The sequence below is a fragment of the Sciurus vulgaris genome (assembly GCF_902686455.1).
Source record: "Sciurus vulgaris genome assembly, chromosome: 9".
Classification (NCBI taxonomy): domain Eukaryota; kingdom Metazoa; phylum Chordata; class Mammalia; order Rodentia; family Sciuridae; genus Sciurus; species Sciurus vulgaris.
The window spans coordinates 135,075,764-135,097,145 of record NC_136469.1 but is presented as its reverse complement, the minus strand read 5'-3'; the positions used below and the strand labels follow the sequence as shown (position 1 = coordinate 135,097,145).

The window sequence follows — 21,382 nt, the reverse complement described above, 5'->3', positions numbered from 1 at the left end:
ACTTCCAGCGCATGGACCTCTGGGGTGCACACTGTAACCGTGGCCGTATGCTGGTATCACTCGGAAAGAACACACTGCCCATCTTTTTTGCCTTCTAAGTTTGAAGTATGTTTGTAACTAGTTAGTCGGTAAATACAGTCATCCCTCAAATCCATGGGGGATTGGTTCCAGGGTCCCTTAAGGATACCAAAATTCACAGATGCTGAAGTCTTTTGTATAAAATGGTGTCGTATTTGCATATGACCGATTCTCGTTTCCTCTTGGACTTTAGATCATCTCTAGATTGCTTATATTACCTATACACTGTAAGTGCCCCATAATAGTTGTTATACTGTACAGTCAAGAGAATGATAACATAAAAGTGTATATGTCCAGTACAGACACAATTTAAAATATTTTCACCGTGAAGGTGGTTGAACCCACAGATACTGAGAGCCCTCTGTACTTATTGAGCTTTATTGTCCCACAGACTCTTCTGGATCTTGGAAACATAGCAGTGAACAAAACAGTGAATTCTTGGAATTTATGGAAACTTATCTTCTCAGAAAGAGAGAGAGACATTGAACAAAACAAGAAAATATGTGGCAGGGCAGGTGATGAAGAGTCACTAGGGGAGTTTGAAATTTTAAGTATGGTAGTAAAATAAGAAAGGCTTCTCTGGGAGGTGACATTTCAAAGACTTAAAGAAAGAAGAACCGAAAAATTCTATGGAGTGTATCTCAGGTAAAGATAGTAGCATGTGCAAAGGCCCAGGAAACAGGCAAGAAACCAGCATGTGGAACTTTCTGTTATGGAAAACTTCAAACAGTTGTAAACTAGAGAAAATAATATAACCCACGCCCATTCACCTGTCATCAACTTCAATAGTTATCAACGTTCTACTGTTTTTCTCTCACCTCGTCTCCTTGTTTTTTGTCCCCTAAAGTACTTTAAAGCAAATTTCAGGTTTTATATCATCTTATCTGAAAATCCTTCCATCTCTTTCACTATCAAAAATCAAACAAATGCTAAAACATAAACATAATACAATTATCTTACCAACAAAATTATGAATATTTCCTTAATATCACCAAACATGCACAGTGCTCAATTTTCCAAACTCTTCTTTAAAATGTAGTTTGATAACTGATTTGTTTTAATCAAGTCACATGTTGCATGATGCAGATAGCATCTTAATTTCCTTTATTTTGTAACCATTTTCACTCCATTTAAAATGCTTATTTGTTGAAAAGACTGGGAAAGGCACCTCATAGAATTTCCTGCCTTATGGATTTGGCTGGATGCATCCTTCTAGTGCTATTTAACATGTTACTTTGTTCGTTCTTTACCTATAAAGTGGGAGCTGGGTTCTCACAGTTCAGACTAGGGGTGAAGGCAGATACTTCCCAGAGGGAGCTGTCCCCCGTTCAGATCCCCTCAGGAGGCCCAGGGTGTTACATTATCTCCCATTTTGGGAGAACAGGGTTGGGTGTTTTGTGCCCAACCCATCCATTATAAAGTTCCACAAGAGCTTTCCATTAATTAGTTTAGCAGCACTTGGCGATTGTGCCAAGATCCATTCTTTTTGTAGGGATTATTACCAAGTTGGTATTTTCTACTGGAAGCGTCTTCCTGTACTATTTATTCCAGTTCTTCTAAACGAAGGATTTTCTTTCATTCACTAAAAGATAATTCATAAGAAAGAAAGGATAGAAGCTGGAGTCTTTCCCTTTATTGATTGCAGAGTATTATAGTTTATTGATTATTTATAGTTTATTGGTCATGTATTGATTACAGAGTATTACAGTATTACAGCCTGGGTTCTCCGGAGAAGCAGAAGCAACAGACTATCTTCATAGACAGACAAGAGGGGGTTAGTTAGGGGGATGGCTCATGCGACTGTGGTGACTGAGAAGTTCCACAGCAGGCTGTCTGCAGGCTGGAGACCCTGGGATGCCAGGGACATGGCTCAGTCCAAGTCTGGAGACCTCGGAACAACAGGAGCCAGTCACTCTTATTCAGAGGCCGAAAGTCTGAGAACCCACAGGGCTGCTGATGTAAGTCCTGGAGTCAAAAGGCTGGAGAGCCTGGACTTCTGAAGTCCCAGGTGGGCGTGTACCCCAGTTCTTAGGGTGACATCTGTCCTCGTTCTCCCAGGCCTTCGGCTGACTAGAAGGTACCCGTCACATAAAGAGTGGGTCTCCCCACTAGACCACTCGGTCTCACAGGCTGACCTCCTGTGAAATCACCCTCACAGATGTCCCCAAAACAATGCCTTGCCTGCTTTCTAGGTAGTCCTCAATCCATTCGATCATCAGTTGACACCTAAGGTTTACCATCACAACAGAATCGTGAGTCCAGCCTCAATCAACTTCTAGAGGTGACCAATGAATTTCTATTTTGAGTATGATCATAAACACACAGACTTTTATATGTTTAAGAATCAATCATTGTTGGCACTCTTCTATTTATTCTTTAAACTTCTCCATCTTTGGTCAGTAGGGCTCCTTCAAGATGTCCCATGATATTTTAATATGGCCCTATCTGTTGTTGAGTTTCTTTCCTTTTGGTTTTGTGTGTGCATGTGTGTGTGTGTGTGTGTGTGGTATTTATTTGTTTGTTTGTCACAATAAATTGTCCCAGATTCATCTGGTAAATGTCCTTCCCTAGAACTGGGATTGCCCATTTCTTTAAAGAATCTTTATCTTTTTTATTGAGAACAAAATTTATAGACTATATTAGAGTACTGCTTGCTACCGGGTTGTCAAAACTTTCTGGCCTATTTGGAGGACATTGCTAGAAAACATTCTTTTTAAGAAGTGACAAATAAGTTATGAGTTCCTATGCGTGATTTCAATTCAAAGCAAAGATAAGATTTTATTTAACATTTCATGTTTGTATTTCTTTTTTCTGACACTGGCAACCTTGGTTCTGGATGACATTAAAATAGTTTTATGTTTGCTTTCCATGTATGTGTTATGTATAATTGTTACATATTTGTATGTCTGTGTAACTGTTATTACTAACAAAAAGTGATGTAGATTTCCTTTTTAGTTCTTCTGTCTCTTTGAATACAATATACATGGCACTAGTGACATGTAGTTACAGTACTATACATTGGTGTCTGACTCCTCAGTTAAAGGAGCACTCTGGATTTTCTGCTGAGAACAGATGGTGCCCACGAACCATGCAGAAGCTCTTGTAGTAATTTGGATGAGAGGCGATTGTGACTTGGGTGGGGAAGAGAAGTGGATGGGGTCTGGATACATTTTGATAGTAGATCCCATATGATTTGCATATGGGATGTGAAAGGAAAAAGAAGAAAGAACAATGACTCCCAAGTGTTTTGAACTGAGCTACAAAAATAAACTACCATTTCAAAAAGGGAAATGCTGGGGTGAAGCAAGGTGAGAAAGGAAGCAGAGGTTCGGTTTTGTGCATGTTAGTGTTGAGTTATCCGTTGCCATCCAAGTGAAGATGTTGAACAGGGGTTGGACTGTGTGTGTCTGGGGTACTGGAGAGAGGTGGGGCTGGAGATTGACATTTGAAAGCCAGTGTTCTGTGGAGAAGGAAATAGGAAGAGTGATCTGCTCATTCAAGTGATTCTCAGGGGTCAACCATGATGAAGACTGGAAATGGACCAATGCATTGATTATTGACAAGATCAGTTAGAAGCAGTGGTTGTCATGAAAGTCTGTCCTTAATAGATTCAAGAAAATGATGGAGAGAGAGAGAAATTGGAGACTGTGCACACAAATTCTTGCAAAGGATTTTGCTGGAAAGAACAGAAATAAGGTAGTGGTTGGCTGGATAAGAAGGGGTTCAAGATGGAAGAAATGGTGGCCTGTTTGAGAGGCATCTTCTTTTAAGTAGGCTGAGAAGTCATCTAAGCAAAGAAGGCTTTCTGATTTCTATGATTTCCTATGGTCTTTTGCAATTGACTTGCCAATATCAAATTCGGTAGCATTTTAAAGTGACTCACTTGTGGTCATTTTAACCAAAACCTTCACTTAATTCTCATAGGAAAAAATTTTGTTTCTTCTTCCACTTATATAATTTATTTATGTACAATTGAATGAAGTCATATAATTGAAACAAAAATACCAAGCATAAACATATTTACGAAAATTCTGACGACCAAGTGACCAATAGCTGGAGGTACAGGAGAGAGTGACCAGGAGCCGTGTTGAAGGCACTCAGGCTTCACAGAGGGAGCCCATAGTGCTGGTTAATCCTGCGAGCCCATTGAATAAGGGTCAGCTAAGATTTTTTTCAATAAATGAATTTATAATTAGCCAGACATTATTGCCCTTAAAAGAACCTCTTAGGAATAGATCAGATCAGGAAACCACAAAAAGAAGCGTTTTCTTAAACGAAGAGTGTTGGTAAGAATAGACATGAGACGTTGAGAAAAAAACAGGAAACTGAGTGACAGATGAAACCCAGAATTAATTTCTGTATGTGTGTGTTTATGTTTTTCAAAGACCAAGGGGTGAAAAGGGGAGGAACGGTTGTACTCACAGATGTCTGTGGTCGATCTGCATAGGGATTAGAAGATGATTTTTCTTTTTTTTTTTTTGTTAGCAAAATGTCACCAGTAAATATCCACTCTGATGGAGGATGATGAAAATCTTATTTCTTTAGACAAACAAGTAGGTGAAAACTGAGATCAGGAATTAGAACAATAGCTGGAACAGGAAACTAACATGGTTATTCCCTTCGGTGACTGATGTTTTTCTTACGATAAAAGTGAAATGTACCCACTGAAGAGCATTTGCAGAAAATGAAAAACTAGAGAAAAATATAAAGTCACTTAATCCCCAAAGTAGAATTCTAGATAGTGAAGAATACCATAATTTAATTATATGGGTATATAATTTAATTATATGTATATATAATATATAAAATTATATATTATATTAATTATACATTATATATATAAAATTATACATATATATATATATATATATATATCTGTTAAGGAGATCCACAAAGGAAGGTATATACCTGTTTAAATACTAGTATCAGCATACATAGTTTTCTAGATAACTTGAATTTCTTTTATGTTGTGGTAGTTTAAAAAATGACTAAGTTTCACTTTCTACTTCCTGTTAGAATTTGCTACACACGTGCATCCACACTGCATAGAAGGTTATTCTACATAGTTGGTCTTTGGATGTTTTGAAAGAACATTAGAAATTCCTCCAAGATATGTTTTTACTGGACCATGATCCAAATTTACCCTGATACTCCTTTTATTATAACTATCTTCAGCATGAGTTAAATTTTGTGGAATTTGTAGTGAAATTGCTTCCCAATGATCTTGTTTCCTAGGACTAAGGGTTTATTTATGAATTTATTTGTAGCAGTCATTAAATCTCCTTGGTAAATCTTCAAGGGCAAAGGAGGACTGAAAACAGAGTTGAAACTGGGAGAGACTGAGATCCATGAAGGAATGATTGAGACTTAGATCAAGGATAATTGATGGCATTTTGTAGACCTGCTTTAATACTTTTGTATAAATTACTTTTTGAAAGTACTCTGGAATCCCAGGATATGGGCTTGTCAACTATGGAGGAGAACTGTGCACTTTATATTTACCAAGTCTAGTTTTCTTCATTCTTCCCCTTTCAGGGGCCTCCTTTCCCTCCTTTGGTATTTGCTTATCTTCCTTTCATATTGCTCAGTCAATATCGCTTCTCAAATTTTGAATATTAAAAATGTTAAATTATGAGCCATTTAAACACTCTGAAATGTTCATGGTGTCCTATTACAAATACCTATCTACCCACCATGCAGAGTTCATAGACAATGAAATTTTGCTGTATTTTCTTCACATCTTTTTCTAGTTTTTAAAGAAATGACATCCCAGAAAAAAATATCCCTTCCTCCAGTTTCTTTTTCTTTTTTCTTGGAGGCAAATACTGCTACTTGTTTCCCAGATGTCTTTCTAGAAAGATTCTCTGCACACATGCATCTGTTCTTTTCTCACACTTATTCTCTCCTCTGGGTTTCACTTTCCCAACTTGACAGTGTAGCTTGGTTGATAGCAGACCTCTGCCTCATTCTCTCAGGAATACCTAGTGTTCTGTTTTACAAATTTATAGCACTCGAGCTTTCTATCTATGGCTATTCAGATTGTTTTAAATCTTTTGCAATATATCATAAAAATCCTGTGATAGAACTCTTCTGTGTGTATGTGTGCATGTGCATGTGTGGAAACTAGAATCCTATTGCTGAATTGAAATGGGCAATACTTCTAAATCTTAAAATATCATCAGATTTCTCCTCATGCGGCTAATTCTCCTCTTGAGGCAATCAGGCTCGATTTCTCCACACCCTCCCTACACTAGGTGCCCTCAATCTGATTGCCAGTACAATAAGAGAAGATATTGCTTCAGTTTCATTTTAGTTTGCTTTTATCATGTATATTTGCCTTGTAGAAATAATTTTTTTCCAGTTAGCAATACATTATGGTAATTTTAAAACATTATTTCTGAAATTTATCCCTACTGGTGTAGGAGCCGTAGCTCGTGGATTTTACCTTCTTCACAGCATCCTGAGAGGCTGCACCACACAGCCATCAATCCAGCCCCTTATTCTCAAGTTTTCCATGGCATAAATAACACTAGAACATGCCTGTCTTCTTGGGCGTATGATTGGTCCCCTAGGGCCTTTAATTAGAGGTAGAATCCTAAGTCACAGAACAGGTCATCTTTATCTTCCCTGGGTGTTAGTTTGCCAGAACTTCCGTAACAGAGTGGTTTGAACAGCAGAAATGCACTGTGTCACTGTCCAGAGGCTGGAAGTCCAAACTCAAGGTACCAACAGGACTGGCGCCTCTCGAGGGCCACTCGGGGGCTCTAGATATTCCCTGCCCACTCTTACCTGTGGATGGTGCTCGCCCTGCCTTCAGATTATCTTCCCTCTATACCTGTCTGGCTCCAGGTCCAAATGTACCTTCCTTTTTTTTTTTTAAAGGGCGCAGATATTTATTTAGGAAAGCAAGAGATACACATTCTAGGGAGAACATGGGCCATCTCCAAAGGCCCACATTTTCCTTTTTTAAAGCACCCCAGTCATATCGGATTAGGACCCACCTAGTGACCTCATTTTAACTTCATCATACACAAAGATCTTGTTTCCTAATAAGGCCACATTCTGAGGTACTGGGGGCGATGATTTCAGTGCCTTTTGAGGAACACAGTTCAACCCATGACACCTGGTCTACCAATTAAGAGGCTTTGGGCTGCAAGCAACAGGATGCTCAGTGGAAAGAGGCTTTACAGGAGAGATTTTTTTCTTTAAATACTTTTTTAAACTGTCAATGGACCTGTATTTTATTTATTTATATGTGGTGCTGAGAATTGAACCCAGTGCCTCACACAAGCCAGGCTAGTGCTTTACCACTGAGCCCCAGCCCCAGCCCCATACAGGAGAGATTCTTAACACACAAGCCTCCCAGGGGGCCCCAGTCTGTGCAGCAGCCCAGTGAGAGTCCTGGTGCTTTCTTTCCATTCTTCCATCTCCTCGGGTGGCTTTTGTCCTTGAGCTTCTTGTCACAAGGGGGCAGCTGCAGTTAAAGGACTATGTCCTCCTGTGATTATACCTAGGACAGAGCAGGAGGTGGGTGATAGTGCCTTCCTTTCCAGCCTCTGGTCATCAGGGAATGTTACCTTTCCCAGAATCCCTCCCGTGACTGTTCCCAGGATTCCCCTTAGATTTCACTGGCCAGAACTGGGACATATGGCTACCCCACACTGAAAAGGAAGCTTGAGAAATGGGTATTGAATATTTTGGATCATGATAGCAGGTATGCTCTGCCAGGAGGGAAGAAGGGTGAAGGAAATCTGTTTGGGTAGAGAACCAACGGTATCTGCCACATTACATATGACTCAAATGGTCTTCAGATTTGTTGAATCAATTTCCTCTGAAAAAGCAGTGTGGAAGTCCTCATTGCTAGACATCTTTACCATCATTTGGAATTATCAAACAAAATATTTTGCCCATCTCTTTGTGATTTTAATTTTAATTTTCCGGATCACTAACACAGTTGATCATCTTTTCACGTGTTTTTAGTTCAGCTTCTTCTGTGAAGTGCTTATTTTATCCCTTGTTTATTTCTATACAGAAATGTCTCCCACCTTTAAACATTCAGCATTCAAATATTTTGTCAGTTAAATAGATGGCAAATAAAGTTTCCCGATCTGTCGTTTGCATCTTTATTAATGATGCCCCTTGTCTGACTGAAAACTCAGTGTAATCATACTTATATTTTCTTTCATGATTGTGCCTTTTTATCTTATTCAAGAACTAATATATTTTTACCTAAGTTTACAGAAAGTTATCTATTTTTAAAAATGTCAAATTTTGACTTTTCATAGTTAGACCTTTTATTTGCTTGGATTTTATCTTTTGGTGGGAATGAAACTAGTGTCCTAATTTCATCCCCACCCCAGATTGACAGGCAGTTGTGCCAGTGCTGCTTGTGAAGTAGCGATCCTTCACGGGCTTTGTGCTGCTGTCTCAGCCGTATGTCAGGGCTCTCTGTGATCTCTTCTATGATCTGATATTTATTTATTGTGCCTTCCCCTCATGACTAACAATGTTGAGCATTGTCTTGTAGATTTACTGAAGAAAGTATTCAAATATTTTGCCCATCTTCAAAAATAAGTTTTCTGTTTTTACTATTGACTTGCAAAAGGTTTTCAATGTTTCCCGAAGACAAGTCCTTAGTCAGATGTGTACTGAAAATACATTCTTTCATTTTGTGACATGCCTTTCACTTTTCTTTAATGGAGACTTTTGGAACGAAGATTTTTGTTTTTAAATCTAGGTAAGATTCAACTTATTTTTTCTTTGGTATATTGCTTATGCTTTAAGTTTTTAATCTACTTTTAGTTAATTTCTTGTTTATGGGATAAAGCAAGGGTTAATTTCCTTTTCACTTTGATAACATATGAAAATCTATCATTTATTGAAAGGATTCTCTTTTCCCCACTGAATTATTTTGACATCTTTGCTGAATACAAATTCAAACACAAATTCAAATACAAATTTGCTGAATGCAAACACAGATTGCTTTCTGAACTCTTTTCTATTCCCTAGATTGGTGTGTATTCCTTCACCATTAATACATTATCTAGATCACGCAATCCCTTTGTTACATCTTACAGTCCAATAGCCTTATAGTGCCCTTTCTTTCTTTTATTGCTTTGGCTAGGTTATTTGTATTTTCACATAAATGTAGAACCAGTGTTCATAGTTTTAGCAGATATGTGGAAATTGTGACTTGAAATCTGTTAAATCTATAAATACCTTTTCTAGTTACCATCTTAGTTTTGAGTCTTCCAAACCATGAATATGGTATACCTCTCTGTATATTTGAGATATTTTAAAATTTCTCTCAGCACTGTTTTGATTTCAGAGTAAAAGTCTTGCAAACAGTTGTTAAATTCATGGCTCAGTATTTTCTACTTGTGCATTCTTATAATTTTATTGCAATGACCCTTCTTCATTCCAACTGATGGTACATCCATCCTTCCAGTGTCTCAGGCCCCAACCCATGGAATTATCATTGATCCCATATCATTTTGTCTAATACCCTGCACCCAATTCATTAGGAAATTCACAGTAAACCCAGTTCACTTGCCAGACTACTGGTCTACCTACCTTTGCCTTTCCCTTTTCAGAGTGCGCTCAACAAACCAGGCAGAGGAATTCCTTGTAATTTAAGCAATATCACGTCCTTCTATGGCTCCACTTCACCACAGGTAGAAGTCTGGTTCCTTACAATGGCTAACAAAGCCCTGCTCCTTGCTTCCTCTGCTCCAGCCACACTGTCTTCTTGATGTTTCTTGAACAGATCAGGCATTACAGCCCTGGCAAGGTTTGTCCTGCCCAGCATGTTGCTTTCCCTTGGATGTTTGCATGGCTAAGCCCCTGGCTTCCTTCAGTTCTTTGCTCAGTGTACCTATTGTCCCCACCTCACTTAATGCTGAATACTGCCATCTCCTTCCCCACATTCCTGACTCTTATCCTACTTATTTTCCCCTTTTCACATATTTGTAACATATTGCTATGGTTTGACATGAGGTCTCCCCGACAACTCCTATGTTAGGCAATGTGAGTAGATTATGAGAGGTGTAACCTAGTCAGGCGGGCGGGTGGGCATGGCTTCAGGAGATGGATCACTTGGGGGCATGCTCTAGAAGGGAGCACCTGTCCCGTGGTACCTTCTCTTCCTTTCCGCTTCCTGGATGCCATGAGTGGGACAGCGCCCTTCTACCACGTCCTTCCACCATGATGTTCTGCCTTAGCTTCGGCCCAGAGCAATGGACTCTGTCTGCAAAATGAACTTCTCCTCCTCTATGTTGTTCTTGTCAGGTCTTTTGGTCACAGTGCCCCCCCCCGAAAAAATTGACTAAAACAAATGTTGTGTAATTTACTATTCATTACATTTATTGTTTATTGTTAATCCTGCTCTAGTAGAAGGTACACTCTCCCAAGAACAGGAACTTTTGTCTCCTTTTGTTCTCTGGTATATCCTATGGGCTCATAAATGCACCTAGAACATAATGTATGTTCAATAAGTATTTGCTGAATTAATGAATTAATTATTTCTTTTTTCCCTTCCTCCCCCCACCTCTCTCTTTCTTACTGGGGATTGAACTTCTCTTCAAGCCTTCCTTTCAGCCTGAAGAGTTTTCAGATTTTTTTTTTTTTTGATTCATCGTACACAAATGGGGTACGACTTTTCATGTCTCTGGTTGTACACAATGTGGAGTCACACCGTTCGGGTAATCATATATGCACACAGGGTAATGGTGTAGCTTCTCATCTCGACTCCATACTTAGAAAGTCTTAATGCTTCCCAAGTCTCATCACTCATTTCTTCTCCCACAAGGTGGCAGCCTTGGCCTGAGGAACAGGCTCCAGTGGCCTCACATTTGAGGATTCAAGAGCCGATAAACATGCTTGTTTCCCTTGAACAGACAGCCCGCCCTGCAGGACCGGACAACTGGAAAATTACAGTATTGCATATTTCTACGCAAGATCTAAGTGCTTTTAGAGAAGCAGATTAGGGTGTGAGAGCTTTACATGGGAGCAACACAAGAAGGTGATATGCCTTGACTGATGGGGACGTTGAAACATGGCTGCTATTTAGGGAACGATGCAGGTTTAGAGATTGCACAGAGTTAGAACATCTATAGTTGGTGGTCCACGTACGAACCGGGTTTAACCACCAAATCTGTTTCTTCACGCTGGCATAAGACTAACTCTTTCTTCTGCTCCCCTCACTTTACCCTGGTGCCTGGGAATAGTGTGCCTGCTTCTGATCTTGAACCTTGCATGTGGCCTAGGGACATGATAACTCCCCCAGGCCTTGATTTTTATTTATGTTGGAACCAACTCTCTTTGGGGGAAGGGCCATGATCTAAAATTTCCTGCAGGGGGCAGCATCGTCCTGGAAAAAGAACAAAGCTTGGACTGTAAGGCAGCTCCGCCACCTCAGGCAAGGTAGGAGCTGCGCTGAGCTTGAGTCTTCTGGAACAGGGCCAAGGGCAGTGCCCTCCCCAGGGGCGAGTGGGAGGTGTCAGGGTAGGCGTGCGTTGGTGCTTAGTGGGGTGTCTGTCATCAGGGGAGCACTGTGCGGCAGTCACGGCCCCCTTCCTTCCTCCAGCTCTGGGCACCTGGCGTCAACCTACCTCGGGTTACGTCAGAGGACCGGGAGGGGGTAAGAGGTGAGCTGGAGGGAATGACTGGTGGGGGACAGGGTGAGCGAGAGGTCTGGGACCCGTTGAGAGGAGCAGAGTGGCAGGAAAGGGAGGCTGTGCCACAGACCTTCAGTCCTGATGTCTGTGTAGCCTGCACAGTGCTAGTCCCAGGTCCCCATCTGGCGGGGAGGTGGGGGGGGCCGGAGGGGACAAGCAGAAAACTGCTGTCGGATTAAGATTTCTCCAGCCTTCCAGAAGTCACTTGTAAAGCTTCTGGCAAGCATAAACACAATAAGTCATGCCTATTTTCATAGATGTTTTTGATTCTTTAAGATCCCATTCAAGAGCATTCATTACTGTCCATGCCCCCACCCAAGACCACTGGAGTCACACTGTAATGGGACAGAGGGGCTTACTGCTCTCTGTAAGCAGGGAGAACACCTCACAGGGACAGGAGAGGGTCCTGGGGGGACTTAGAGGATTCCGGCTTGTCTGGGGAGACCAGGGAAGGTTCAAGGAGCCTGGCTTTGCTTGCTTGTTACCAGGAATTAAAGGTGTGGGGATCATTCTGCCATATACTATCTTAATAAATCCTGTCCACCAGCCAGGAAGAAAGAAGGCCCAAGCTGGAATAGCCAAAGAAATCACATTCGCTCCATTAGCAATGACATTGGCCCTTATGTGATCATGCCACAGCCCACAGTGTCCTGTCAAATTGGAGGACACTGAGACCTAGAAGTGAGGCCAGACCAGCTCCTGAGGGCCGGGGGGCTGTGCTGCTTTTTCATCTCCAACATCTGCACCTGGAACCTCTGTGCTTTAGCCTGGGGTGGGAAGGAGGTAAAGCGACTGGCCTGCAATCATGGAGGGCTGTTCCCCAGGGAGAGGAGGGAGGCCACAGACTGGCCCACTCTCCCTGTCGCCTGGACCTCTGGGTAGACAGGCTGGCCACAGTGGCTAAACAGAGACTCAGTTCTTGAATGCCATGAACATTCAAAGATGTCCTTCACTAAAGGCTTGCTTCTGGGAAAGAAATTCAGAATCTGTGAGGCATGACTCCCTGGGGAATCGTGTAAACTGTAGAGCTCTCTATGGAGGGAAAGGGGATGCTTCAGCACTGAAATCCTGGCTCTGTGAGGAACCCTGCAAAACTCTTAGTGACCTGACCCAGGGCTCTGGGCCAGAAAGCACGTGGCCCATGAAGGAAGGAAGGTGGGACCAGGGGGCTTTGTGAGATGGGCCATCCTTTCCTTGTTTTACCTGAGCTTCCTCATTACCTATCACCCGACTGCATTTGTAAACTCAATTCTGGGTACAGTGTGCGATCTGGCAATCCAGTCTTGCTTAGAGATGCAAGGAAGTGGTCTGCAACCTCAGCCCCTTGCCATGCCCGTCACATCGTCAGAACTCAGCATACGGTTTAGGGACACCCACGTTATGTCTTCCCTGGTTACATGGTGTGGTTAACTGGGTAAGGGGTGAGAAGAGCACAGTGCAGCCAAAACACAAGGGGGAGGGCACAGAATAGAGGGGCGTCTCCCCTTCCCCTTCCCCTTCCTCCTTCATCACCGACACCCTTTCTTTCCTTCTTACTGGGGATTGAACCCAGGGGTGTTCTACCTCTGAGCTACAAGCTCAGCCCTATTTATTTATTTTCTTATTTTGAGACAAGGTTTCACAAAATTTTCCAGGCTGGCCTCCAATTAGCAATCCTCCTGCCTCAGCCTCCCAAGTCACTGGGATTACAGGCATGAGCAACTGTGCCTAGTTTGGCATCTTCTGAAATGTTCCCATTTTCTAAGACCTTCCAGGAATCTCAAACATTTGCTCTAATTGCACAAGTAACTTAACAAAATGAAAATTTTGCTATGACCCCATTGTTGTATATGCTTACTATAGAAAATTGAAAATATAAGGACAAAAAGAGAAGGTCACAAAGCAATCCTGATACTCTCAGTATGCAGTGATAACTATCCTTCAAACACACTTTGATTACTGTGGAGATTTTTTTTCCAGTTATTTAAATGGGTTGTGATCAGATTGGATCTTAAATCTTTAAAAAATTTAAACCTCACTGTTTAGATCATTTGCACAATATACAAATCTATTTTTGCTATAAGCAAACAACATATAAAGATATGGGGTGAAAGTAGATGATTCCCTTCATTCTTCTTCCCAGAAGCAACTCCAACTCACACATCTTTTTTCTATTTTCTGTAAGTTTGCATTTTTCACTGAAATGTAAAGTAACACTTGTCAGTTTTTCCAAGCTCTATGTAAGTACATGGTTATAAAATTATTACTGTATTTTCTGCTGGGCCATCACTTGACCAAACCATCCTCTTTGCTGGCTGCATTTTGAATCACCCTGGAACCACCACATGCCAGAAAGTAGCTGAAATCAAACCCACGGTGCTTATAAATGTAGATGGGTCTGTTTCTATTCCTCTATAGTAGAAAATGCCCCATTACTCTTTACTGTGTTTTCAAGTTTTAATGCCATGGGCAAATAGCCAGGGTCCCAAATGTAATGAGTTTTCTTCTTTTCTATTGCTCTATGTCTCAGCATGAGTGCTTTGAGGACAACAGTGATATGCAGGTATCTTTATAGCCCCTGGCATGAGGCTCACAGTGGGTCCTCAGCAAATGTGAAATGAAAGAATGGGTGCAGGAAACAACCCAAGTGCCCACTGACTGCTGGATGAATAAGCAAAGTGTGGTGCTCATACACCAGGGGATATTGCTCAGCCTTGGAAAGGAAGGAAGTTCTGATGCCCACCACAACATGGATGTTCCTTGAGAATGTCATGCTGAATGAAATCGGCCAATTGCAAAAAGGCAAATACTACTTGATTCCGCTAATAGGAATCTGCTTAAGTTGTGAAGTTGATAGGAACAGAAGTTACAAGGTGGGTTGCCAGTAGCTGGGGACAGGAAGTGTGGAGAGTTAGGGTTAGTGAGTTAGGGTTTCAGTTTTGTAGGTTGAACGGAAGTTGGGAGACTGGTTGCCAAACAGTATGATGTATTTAATGGCAATGAACTTGACACTTCGAAACAGTCAAGATAGGGCTGGGATGGAGCTCATTGTAGAGCACCAGCCTAGTGTGCTGGGTTCCATCTCCAGCACCACAGAAACAAATAAGTAAAAGCCATCCAGGCTTGGCAGTACACATTTACACTTCTAGCAACTCGTAAACTGTAGGTTATTTATATTTTACTCCAGTTGAAAATGTAAAAGAAATGGGAGAGGCATGAAAAAATAATTCCAGTATTTCTGTTGTGCTTAGACTTGGGTAGTTTTCATGGTTTCTTATCAAATGACGAAGTCTTGAGAGCAGAAACAGTGGGCATACGTAAGACAGGAGACCCCATGTTAGAAAAGCCCAGACTTTCTTCAAGGCATCCCGTGACTAGCATCCCATGACTGCAGCGAGTCTGGGCACACTTACTGGTGGTAACAGCCTAGGGAGGGGCTGCATCATGGAGCGTGAACACCAGCAGGGAATGGTTTGTTTGTAACAGAGAACTACTGAGGATGCCCAGGTTTGATGACCTTATAAAGAAGGACATGTATCTGAGCAGTTCAAAACGATATTACACATTACTCTTTCCCTTTAGAAATAACTCAGGATCTCGCCCCCATCACTGGGAGCCACACTTGGGATAGCCTACTCCTGGGATAGCCTCACTGGTTGAAAGTATGGGTTCAGGATGTGGGTGATCCAAGGAGCAAATTCTGACTGGAATACTTAGGGAGTCTTGGGCAAGTTATTTGGTTTTCTGAGTTTAAAAGTTAAAGGCAGAAAATAATGATAGGTCTGTGTGAATAAGAAACCTATGAATTGCCTCTGAAAGGCTTGGCCAGACACCCACCTGAAGAAAGCCCTGGTGAATGTTAATCGTGTGGTTTTGTGGTCACTGCAGTAACGTGGTGTTGATGACGAAGGCTGAGAGCTGTAAGCAAGTGGAAATAGAGTTGAGGGGTTGGTGGGTGGCAGTGGAGGGGCTAGGGAACCAGGGTCAGTGCTCAGTAAAGCTGTCCAGTGACTAATGCTAACCTTGAAGAGCTATGTGAAGTTGGGCCCATTTCTCTCTCTCTCTCTCTCTCTGAACTTCCTGTTTTTCACCTGTGAAATGAAAGGGGTCAATGAGATCCCTTGTCTTCACCTCTCATTTCTTCTTAGAATCATTTAGGAGAACTTCTTATAAAATCCCAGAGTCCGCTCTTCCACTTTCCCATTCTGACTTAGTTGGTCTGACCTAGGATCTTTGGCTTTTCCAAACTCTCCAGTTGATCCTCGAATATGGCCAAAGCTGAGGTCCTCTGGACTCATGACTTCCAACAGCGCTGCTGGCCCAGGTGGGACTGAGCCTCAGGCACAGACTGAGCCCTTGGGAACAGCTACTAGGCCAACAGCTGCCGGCTCCCAGCCTCCCTCTCCCAGGCAGTAGGCATTTTTGGAGCTCTCTTGACCAGGGCTTCAAAGGTAGGAACAGAAAGATAAAACAAATATGTATATATTGAACTTAAAGAAATGATTCCTAATCCTTCTCCGCTGATTCTTTGGTCAGAAAGATCAGCTGCCATCTCCCTCTGCCATCCTGGCTCCTTTAAATTTTAGCATATAGTTAAGTCTGACTTGTACGCCCCAGGGGAAAAGTAGCCTCTAAGGCCTGTCTCCAAACTTCTGGTGCCTCCCCCATTTGCTCTTATCTGTAGGACACACAGGCGGCACTGGTCCATTAGAAGGAGAGGGGGAGAGAGTAGGTTAATACTCTTCCAGGGTCACCTTCAACTCCAATGCTCCATAGCTCTGCACCTTCTAAACAAGGAACTGCTAAATTTTTAACCTGGGATTTTTTGAACCCTTATGATGTAGTTTCATGAACCGGTCTCTTTACACCTAAAAATCACAAAAGCAATTTTGGAGCTGTGTGTGTTTTTGGTGATAAAATAACCATACACGCCTGGCAGCATCTGGTACGAGGCAGGTACTCAGCACATGATAATTTCTCTTTCCCGCCAGGTGTTTTGTTGTGGAAAATTCTTATGCCTTAATCTTTGTCTGCCCTATGTCGTGCACATGCTGCTGGGGAAAGAGGTAGGAGAGTTTTATGAGAGAGCTGGAATCCAGAACAGGAAGTTCCTGAGATGGCCACTGCATTAATTAATGGAATAAAAGCATAATCCCTTAAACCAAAGTAGCGGCCAAAGCACCATTTCTCTAACCTACCCACGGTGCCCATAAATTCTGAATGACACTGAGGTACAAAATGTTATTGCTTTTTTTCCCCTTGGATATATAAAACTTACGGAGAAAGACAGGTCGACAACAGATTCCTGATATAAACTTTCAGAGACAAGAGCAGACAAAGCTGAGATGTTCTGCCCAGACGTTGGAAAGAAAGTTCTGTTGAATTTCACATTTTCATACAAAATACAGTGGTTCTCAAACTAATGGTGCATAAGAATTGCCTGGGGATTATTTTACATTAACTGAGTATATCTGCAATGACACTATTTCTTTCATTTTTGATTGACACTTAGTAATTATATATATTTACGGGGTGCAGTGTGACACTGCAATACATGGATACAACGGGTCATGCTCAGATCAAAGTAACTAGCACGGCTGCCACCTCAGAAACTTATTATTTGTTTGTGTTGGGAACATCCAAAACCCTTTCTGTAACTATTTTAACATGCACAGATTAATTGTTGTCCACCACAGTTGCTCCACTGTGTTATGGAACGGTAGACGTTTCCTCCTATCTGACTGCATCCTGCAAACATCCTATGTCTAAATAAGGTCATGTTCCAGGTCCTGGGGTTAAATGTCAACACGCAAGTGGGGGAGGGGCACAGTGGAACCCATCACACTGTCCTTGTAGGTATGAGGTGTCATCTTGTGGGTTTCATTTCTAGTTGTCTAGTGACTAACAAGGTCCAGTGCTTTACATGTGCTTCTTGGTGATTTTTATATCTCTTGAGGAAAGATGTGAATTAAAATTCATTGCCAGTTTGCTAATTGGGTTACCTTGTAATCACTGATGTGTAAGAGTTTTCAATTATTTTGGATGCTAGTCCCCAATCAAGAATAATATATTTAAAAACATTTAATCCCATTCTGTGAGCTTTCTGTTCACTTGGGTGATGTCCTTTGAAGTACATCAGTCTTCAACTTTCATGAAGTATGACATCTATTTTTTTTCTCTTGTCTCTGCTTTGGGTGTCAAAGCTAAGCAAACATTGCTTAATCCAACATTATAAAGATTTATAGTCTGTTTTCTTTTAATAATTTTAGTTATCAAATTTATGAAGTTTGCGGGCATTACTTCTTCAAAAACATTTTTCCTGCCCCTTTGTCACCTCTTCTTCTGCAGATCCCATTATGCTTGTGTCGTTGACCTCAAGTTCACTGATTCCTCCCGGTTCAAATCTGACATTGGCCCCTCCAGTGAAATGTTCATTTCAGCTATTTGCTTTCAACTCCAGACTTTCTCTATATTTCTTATAATTAATAATAATAATAATAATTCTTATAGATTTTTTGGGTATTTCTTATTTGGGGAGACTTTCTTTTCATTCCTATGGATATTTGATTCCCCAGTTCTTCCTTTTAAGTTTTTTGTCTTGAAAGCCCTAAAGGGTAAGGCCACCTCATGCACCTACTGTTATACAACTGCACCAATTGTTTTCATGAATGCCCAGTAGGTAGTGTTATTCACCCAGACTGAACTCAGTCTTGTCAAAGAAAGCCAAGTCCTGACACGTGGGCGTTTCAGTAAGCATTTAGACAGATTGAATGGGGACAGTTCTCTGGGGATGGGGACATTTGGGGAGATCAGTCTTGCTCCACACTGCAATGGCTGGCAGCTCATTTTTCACAGGTAGAGGAGCTGTTGGATTTCAAGGTTGACATGGAGCTGGGGAGAATGAATGGCAGTCAGGCAAGCTAAAAAGCTACAAGGCTCACTACTGCAACCAAGAGTTCACTTTCACTTTAAAAAAACAAAACAAAACAAAACACTCACTTCTTTAATTTTCAGAGTTCTGAAAAGTTGGTATTGATTGTTCTTGCTAGTGTTCCTATTGCTTTTACAGGGGAGCAGAATTTTGGAGTTTCTTACTTCTCCATTCAGAAAGTGAGATCTTTAAAGCATACATATATTTTGGATCACAGGAATCATATTCAATCTCCCACTCAATCTGCGAACATATTCTGGGCAGACAAGCCTGTTTGTAGCCAGCTTTCCTTTAGAACAGGAATTTGAGGCTAACCATGGGGGAGCAGACTTAATGTCCTTAGGGGAATAGAGGGTTCTCTAGAAATCATGGTCTTTGAGATGAGTTATGATTTAAGAAATCCTTAAACCATTGGTAAATGATGGCCTAACCCTTATGTATGCCTCATCGCGGGAGAAGCTCATAGCACACATGGTCAGGAGGCCTCCCAAATTATGGGAACAGCAGAGTGACACCTTCAGGGTCTGCTCAGGGCAGGACCTGGGCATCAAGTGTGGCTAGGCTTCAGCAGGCAGATATGGCGAAGACAGCATTGCAGACAATGGGTATGGTGCCCACAAAGAGATGGGAGAACTCAGGGAGAGTTCAATGAGGAATTGGGACTTTTCTGAAGGCAGTAGGAATCCTGAAACATTTTTACACAGTGTGAAGTGTGGGGAAGAGGAAACTGGTTGTCTTCATTTGATCTTCTCAGCCTCCTCTGACAGTCAGTCCACTGAGCACTAATGACTGACCCCAGCCCTTATCTGAATCTTGGTTCCACCACTTTGTAGACTCTGAATGAGGGAAGGGCATTTTGACCTCACTGAGCCCCAGCAGGGAGGCTAGTTTCACCTTAAGAAGATGTTGCACACGTTAGGTGAGATGATGTAAACAAACTACCCGGCACCTAATAGGTTCTTCCCAAATGAGATACTGTTTTTTTGGTAATTATATTCAAAAATATTTTTAAAATCTATGTTTTATTTTATTTTATTTCTAATGCCTTATCTCACAGAGATGAAGACTGCCAAAAGATAGTGGATGCATTTAAAAGTGCATTTCTTTCCAAGAATCCTTGCAACATCACAAAAGAAGACTATCAACCACTGATTAAGTTGGTCACTCAAACTATACCCTGCAACAAGGTAACTGGGACAAGAGATTGATTTTTTTTTTTTTTTTTTTTTTGTACCAGGAATTAAACCCAGGGATGCTTAACCACTGAGCCATATCCCCAGCCCTTTTTAATATTTTATTTGGAGACAGGGTCTTGCTGAATTGCTTAGGGCTTCACTAAGTGGCTGAGACTGGTTTTGAAGTCAAGATCCTCCTACCACAGCCTCCCAAGCCACTGAGATTATAGGACATGTGCCACCATGCCTGGCTAAGCGATTGATTTTTAAAAACTGAGGACTGGAGCCAGCAGGAAGAGGTCACAGGACCAGATTTTGATAAGGATGAAGGAGGGAAATACCAGGCATTAGAATCTGGGTGTCGTTGATGGGGATGGAGTTTGTTGGGTGAGTGGGGATCTGGGATGTCATCAGGGTTTAGGACATCTGGGGAAGGAAGGTAGGAGAGAAATGGGGCCACAGAGACAGGAAAGGAGAAGTGATCAAAAATCAGGCAAAACAAATCTAACACCAAACCCAACACAAAAAGGCAAACAAAAATAAAGCAACATTGTATAATTACAAAATTTTCCTTGACCTCTGATAATTAATAGACAAATAAACAAACAATAGAAATGCCACTTTAAATTTGAAGAGTGGTGTTTTTCACTTTTTTCTTTCTGCTTACAAAGGGCCCACCTAACCCTTATCTTCTTGGGCCTGCACAGCCGTCAGGCATGGGCAAGCCAGGCGTCAGCATCCCCATTTCATCCGTGAGAGACCCAGGGCTTAGTGAGTTTAGGTGACCAGTGATTGCCCTGGTTGGTTAGGCTGGTTGAAGTGTAAATACACAAGACTTGCACTCAGAGAAGCCTGTGTTTTAATACACTCACTACACCAGAAAAGGTCTGTGATGGGCACATCTTTTCTAAAGTCAGTGTTTAAGGCAACAATCCTACGGGCCAGAAGCTGTCTTTGAGAAGCCATTAAATCCATCCACAAATGACAGCCTTGTATCCCAGGCTGAGTGAGCCGGGTCACTAGGCTCTTCTTGGTGCACCAAGCACAAAGTTCTGCACAGAGGAGGTGCTTGGCAAATAGCCCTGGTCACATGAGCAAAAAGCATTGACACTATGCTCAGAATTCTGTCTGTATTACTTCATTTAATCTCCCCAGCATCACACGAGCTGATTACAGTCAGCATTGCTACTGCTTTACAGGTCTAGAAAGGCAGCTGAGCCGTGCTTTGCTTGCCCAAGGTCAAAGGCTGATAGGAGGTGATGCAGGCTTTATCAAGGAGCTGCACTTCAGGTCCTCTGCCGCTGCCACCACCTTCCACTGCGTCCTGCTAGCAATGAATAGGTTGATGGGACAGAATGCTATCCTGAAATTTGACTGCTCGCACCTTTGAGGCAGACCCTGAAATAAAGCCCCTTCTTTTTTGTGGGATTAGGAGAGATCTGAGGGAAAGTGAGGGACTTGGGGAGCTTTTCAAGAATTTCTTCCAGAAAGCAGCACATAGGCAAAAAAGAATTCTCAGCCAATAACTGTAGAAATATTGAAAT

The 21,382-nt window shown here is 41.7% G+C and overlaps 1 protein-coding gene across 2 annotated transcripts in view; it reads left to right on the top strand.

The window, feature by feature from the left end:
• The window catches only part of CD38 (CD38 molecule), a 43,481-nt gene that overhangs the window by 8,086 nt on the left and 14,013 nt on the right, over positions 1-21,382 (top strand). For both annotated transcript variants that reach the window (XM_079154569.1, XM_079154570.1), the window contains one exon: positions 19,721-19,850. In XM_079154569.1, the coding sequence (XP_079010695.1) occupies positions 19,721-19,850 (130 nt within the window). The remainder of the gene's footprint in view (positions 1-19,720; positions 19,851-21,382) is intronic.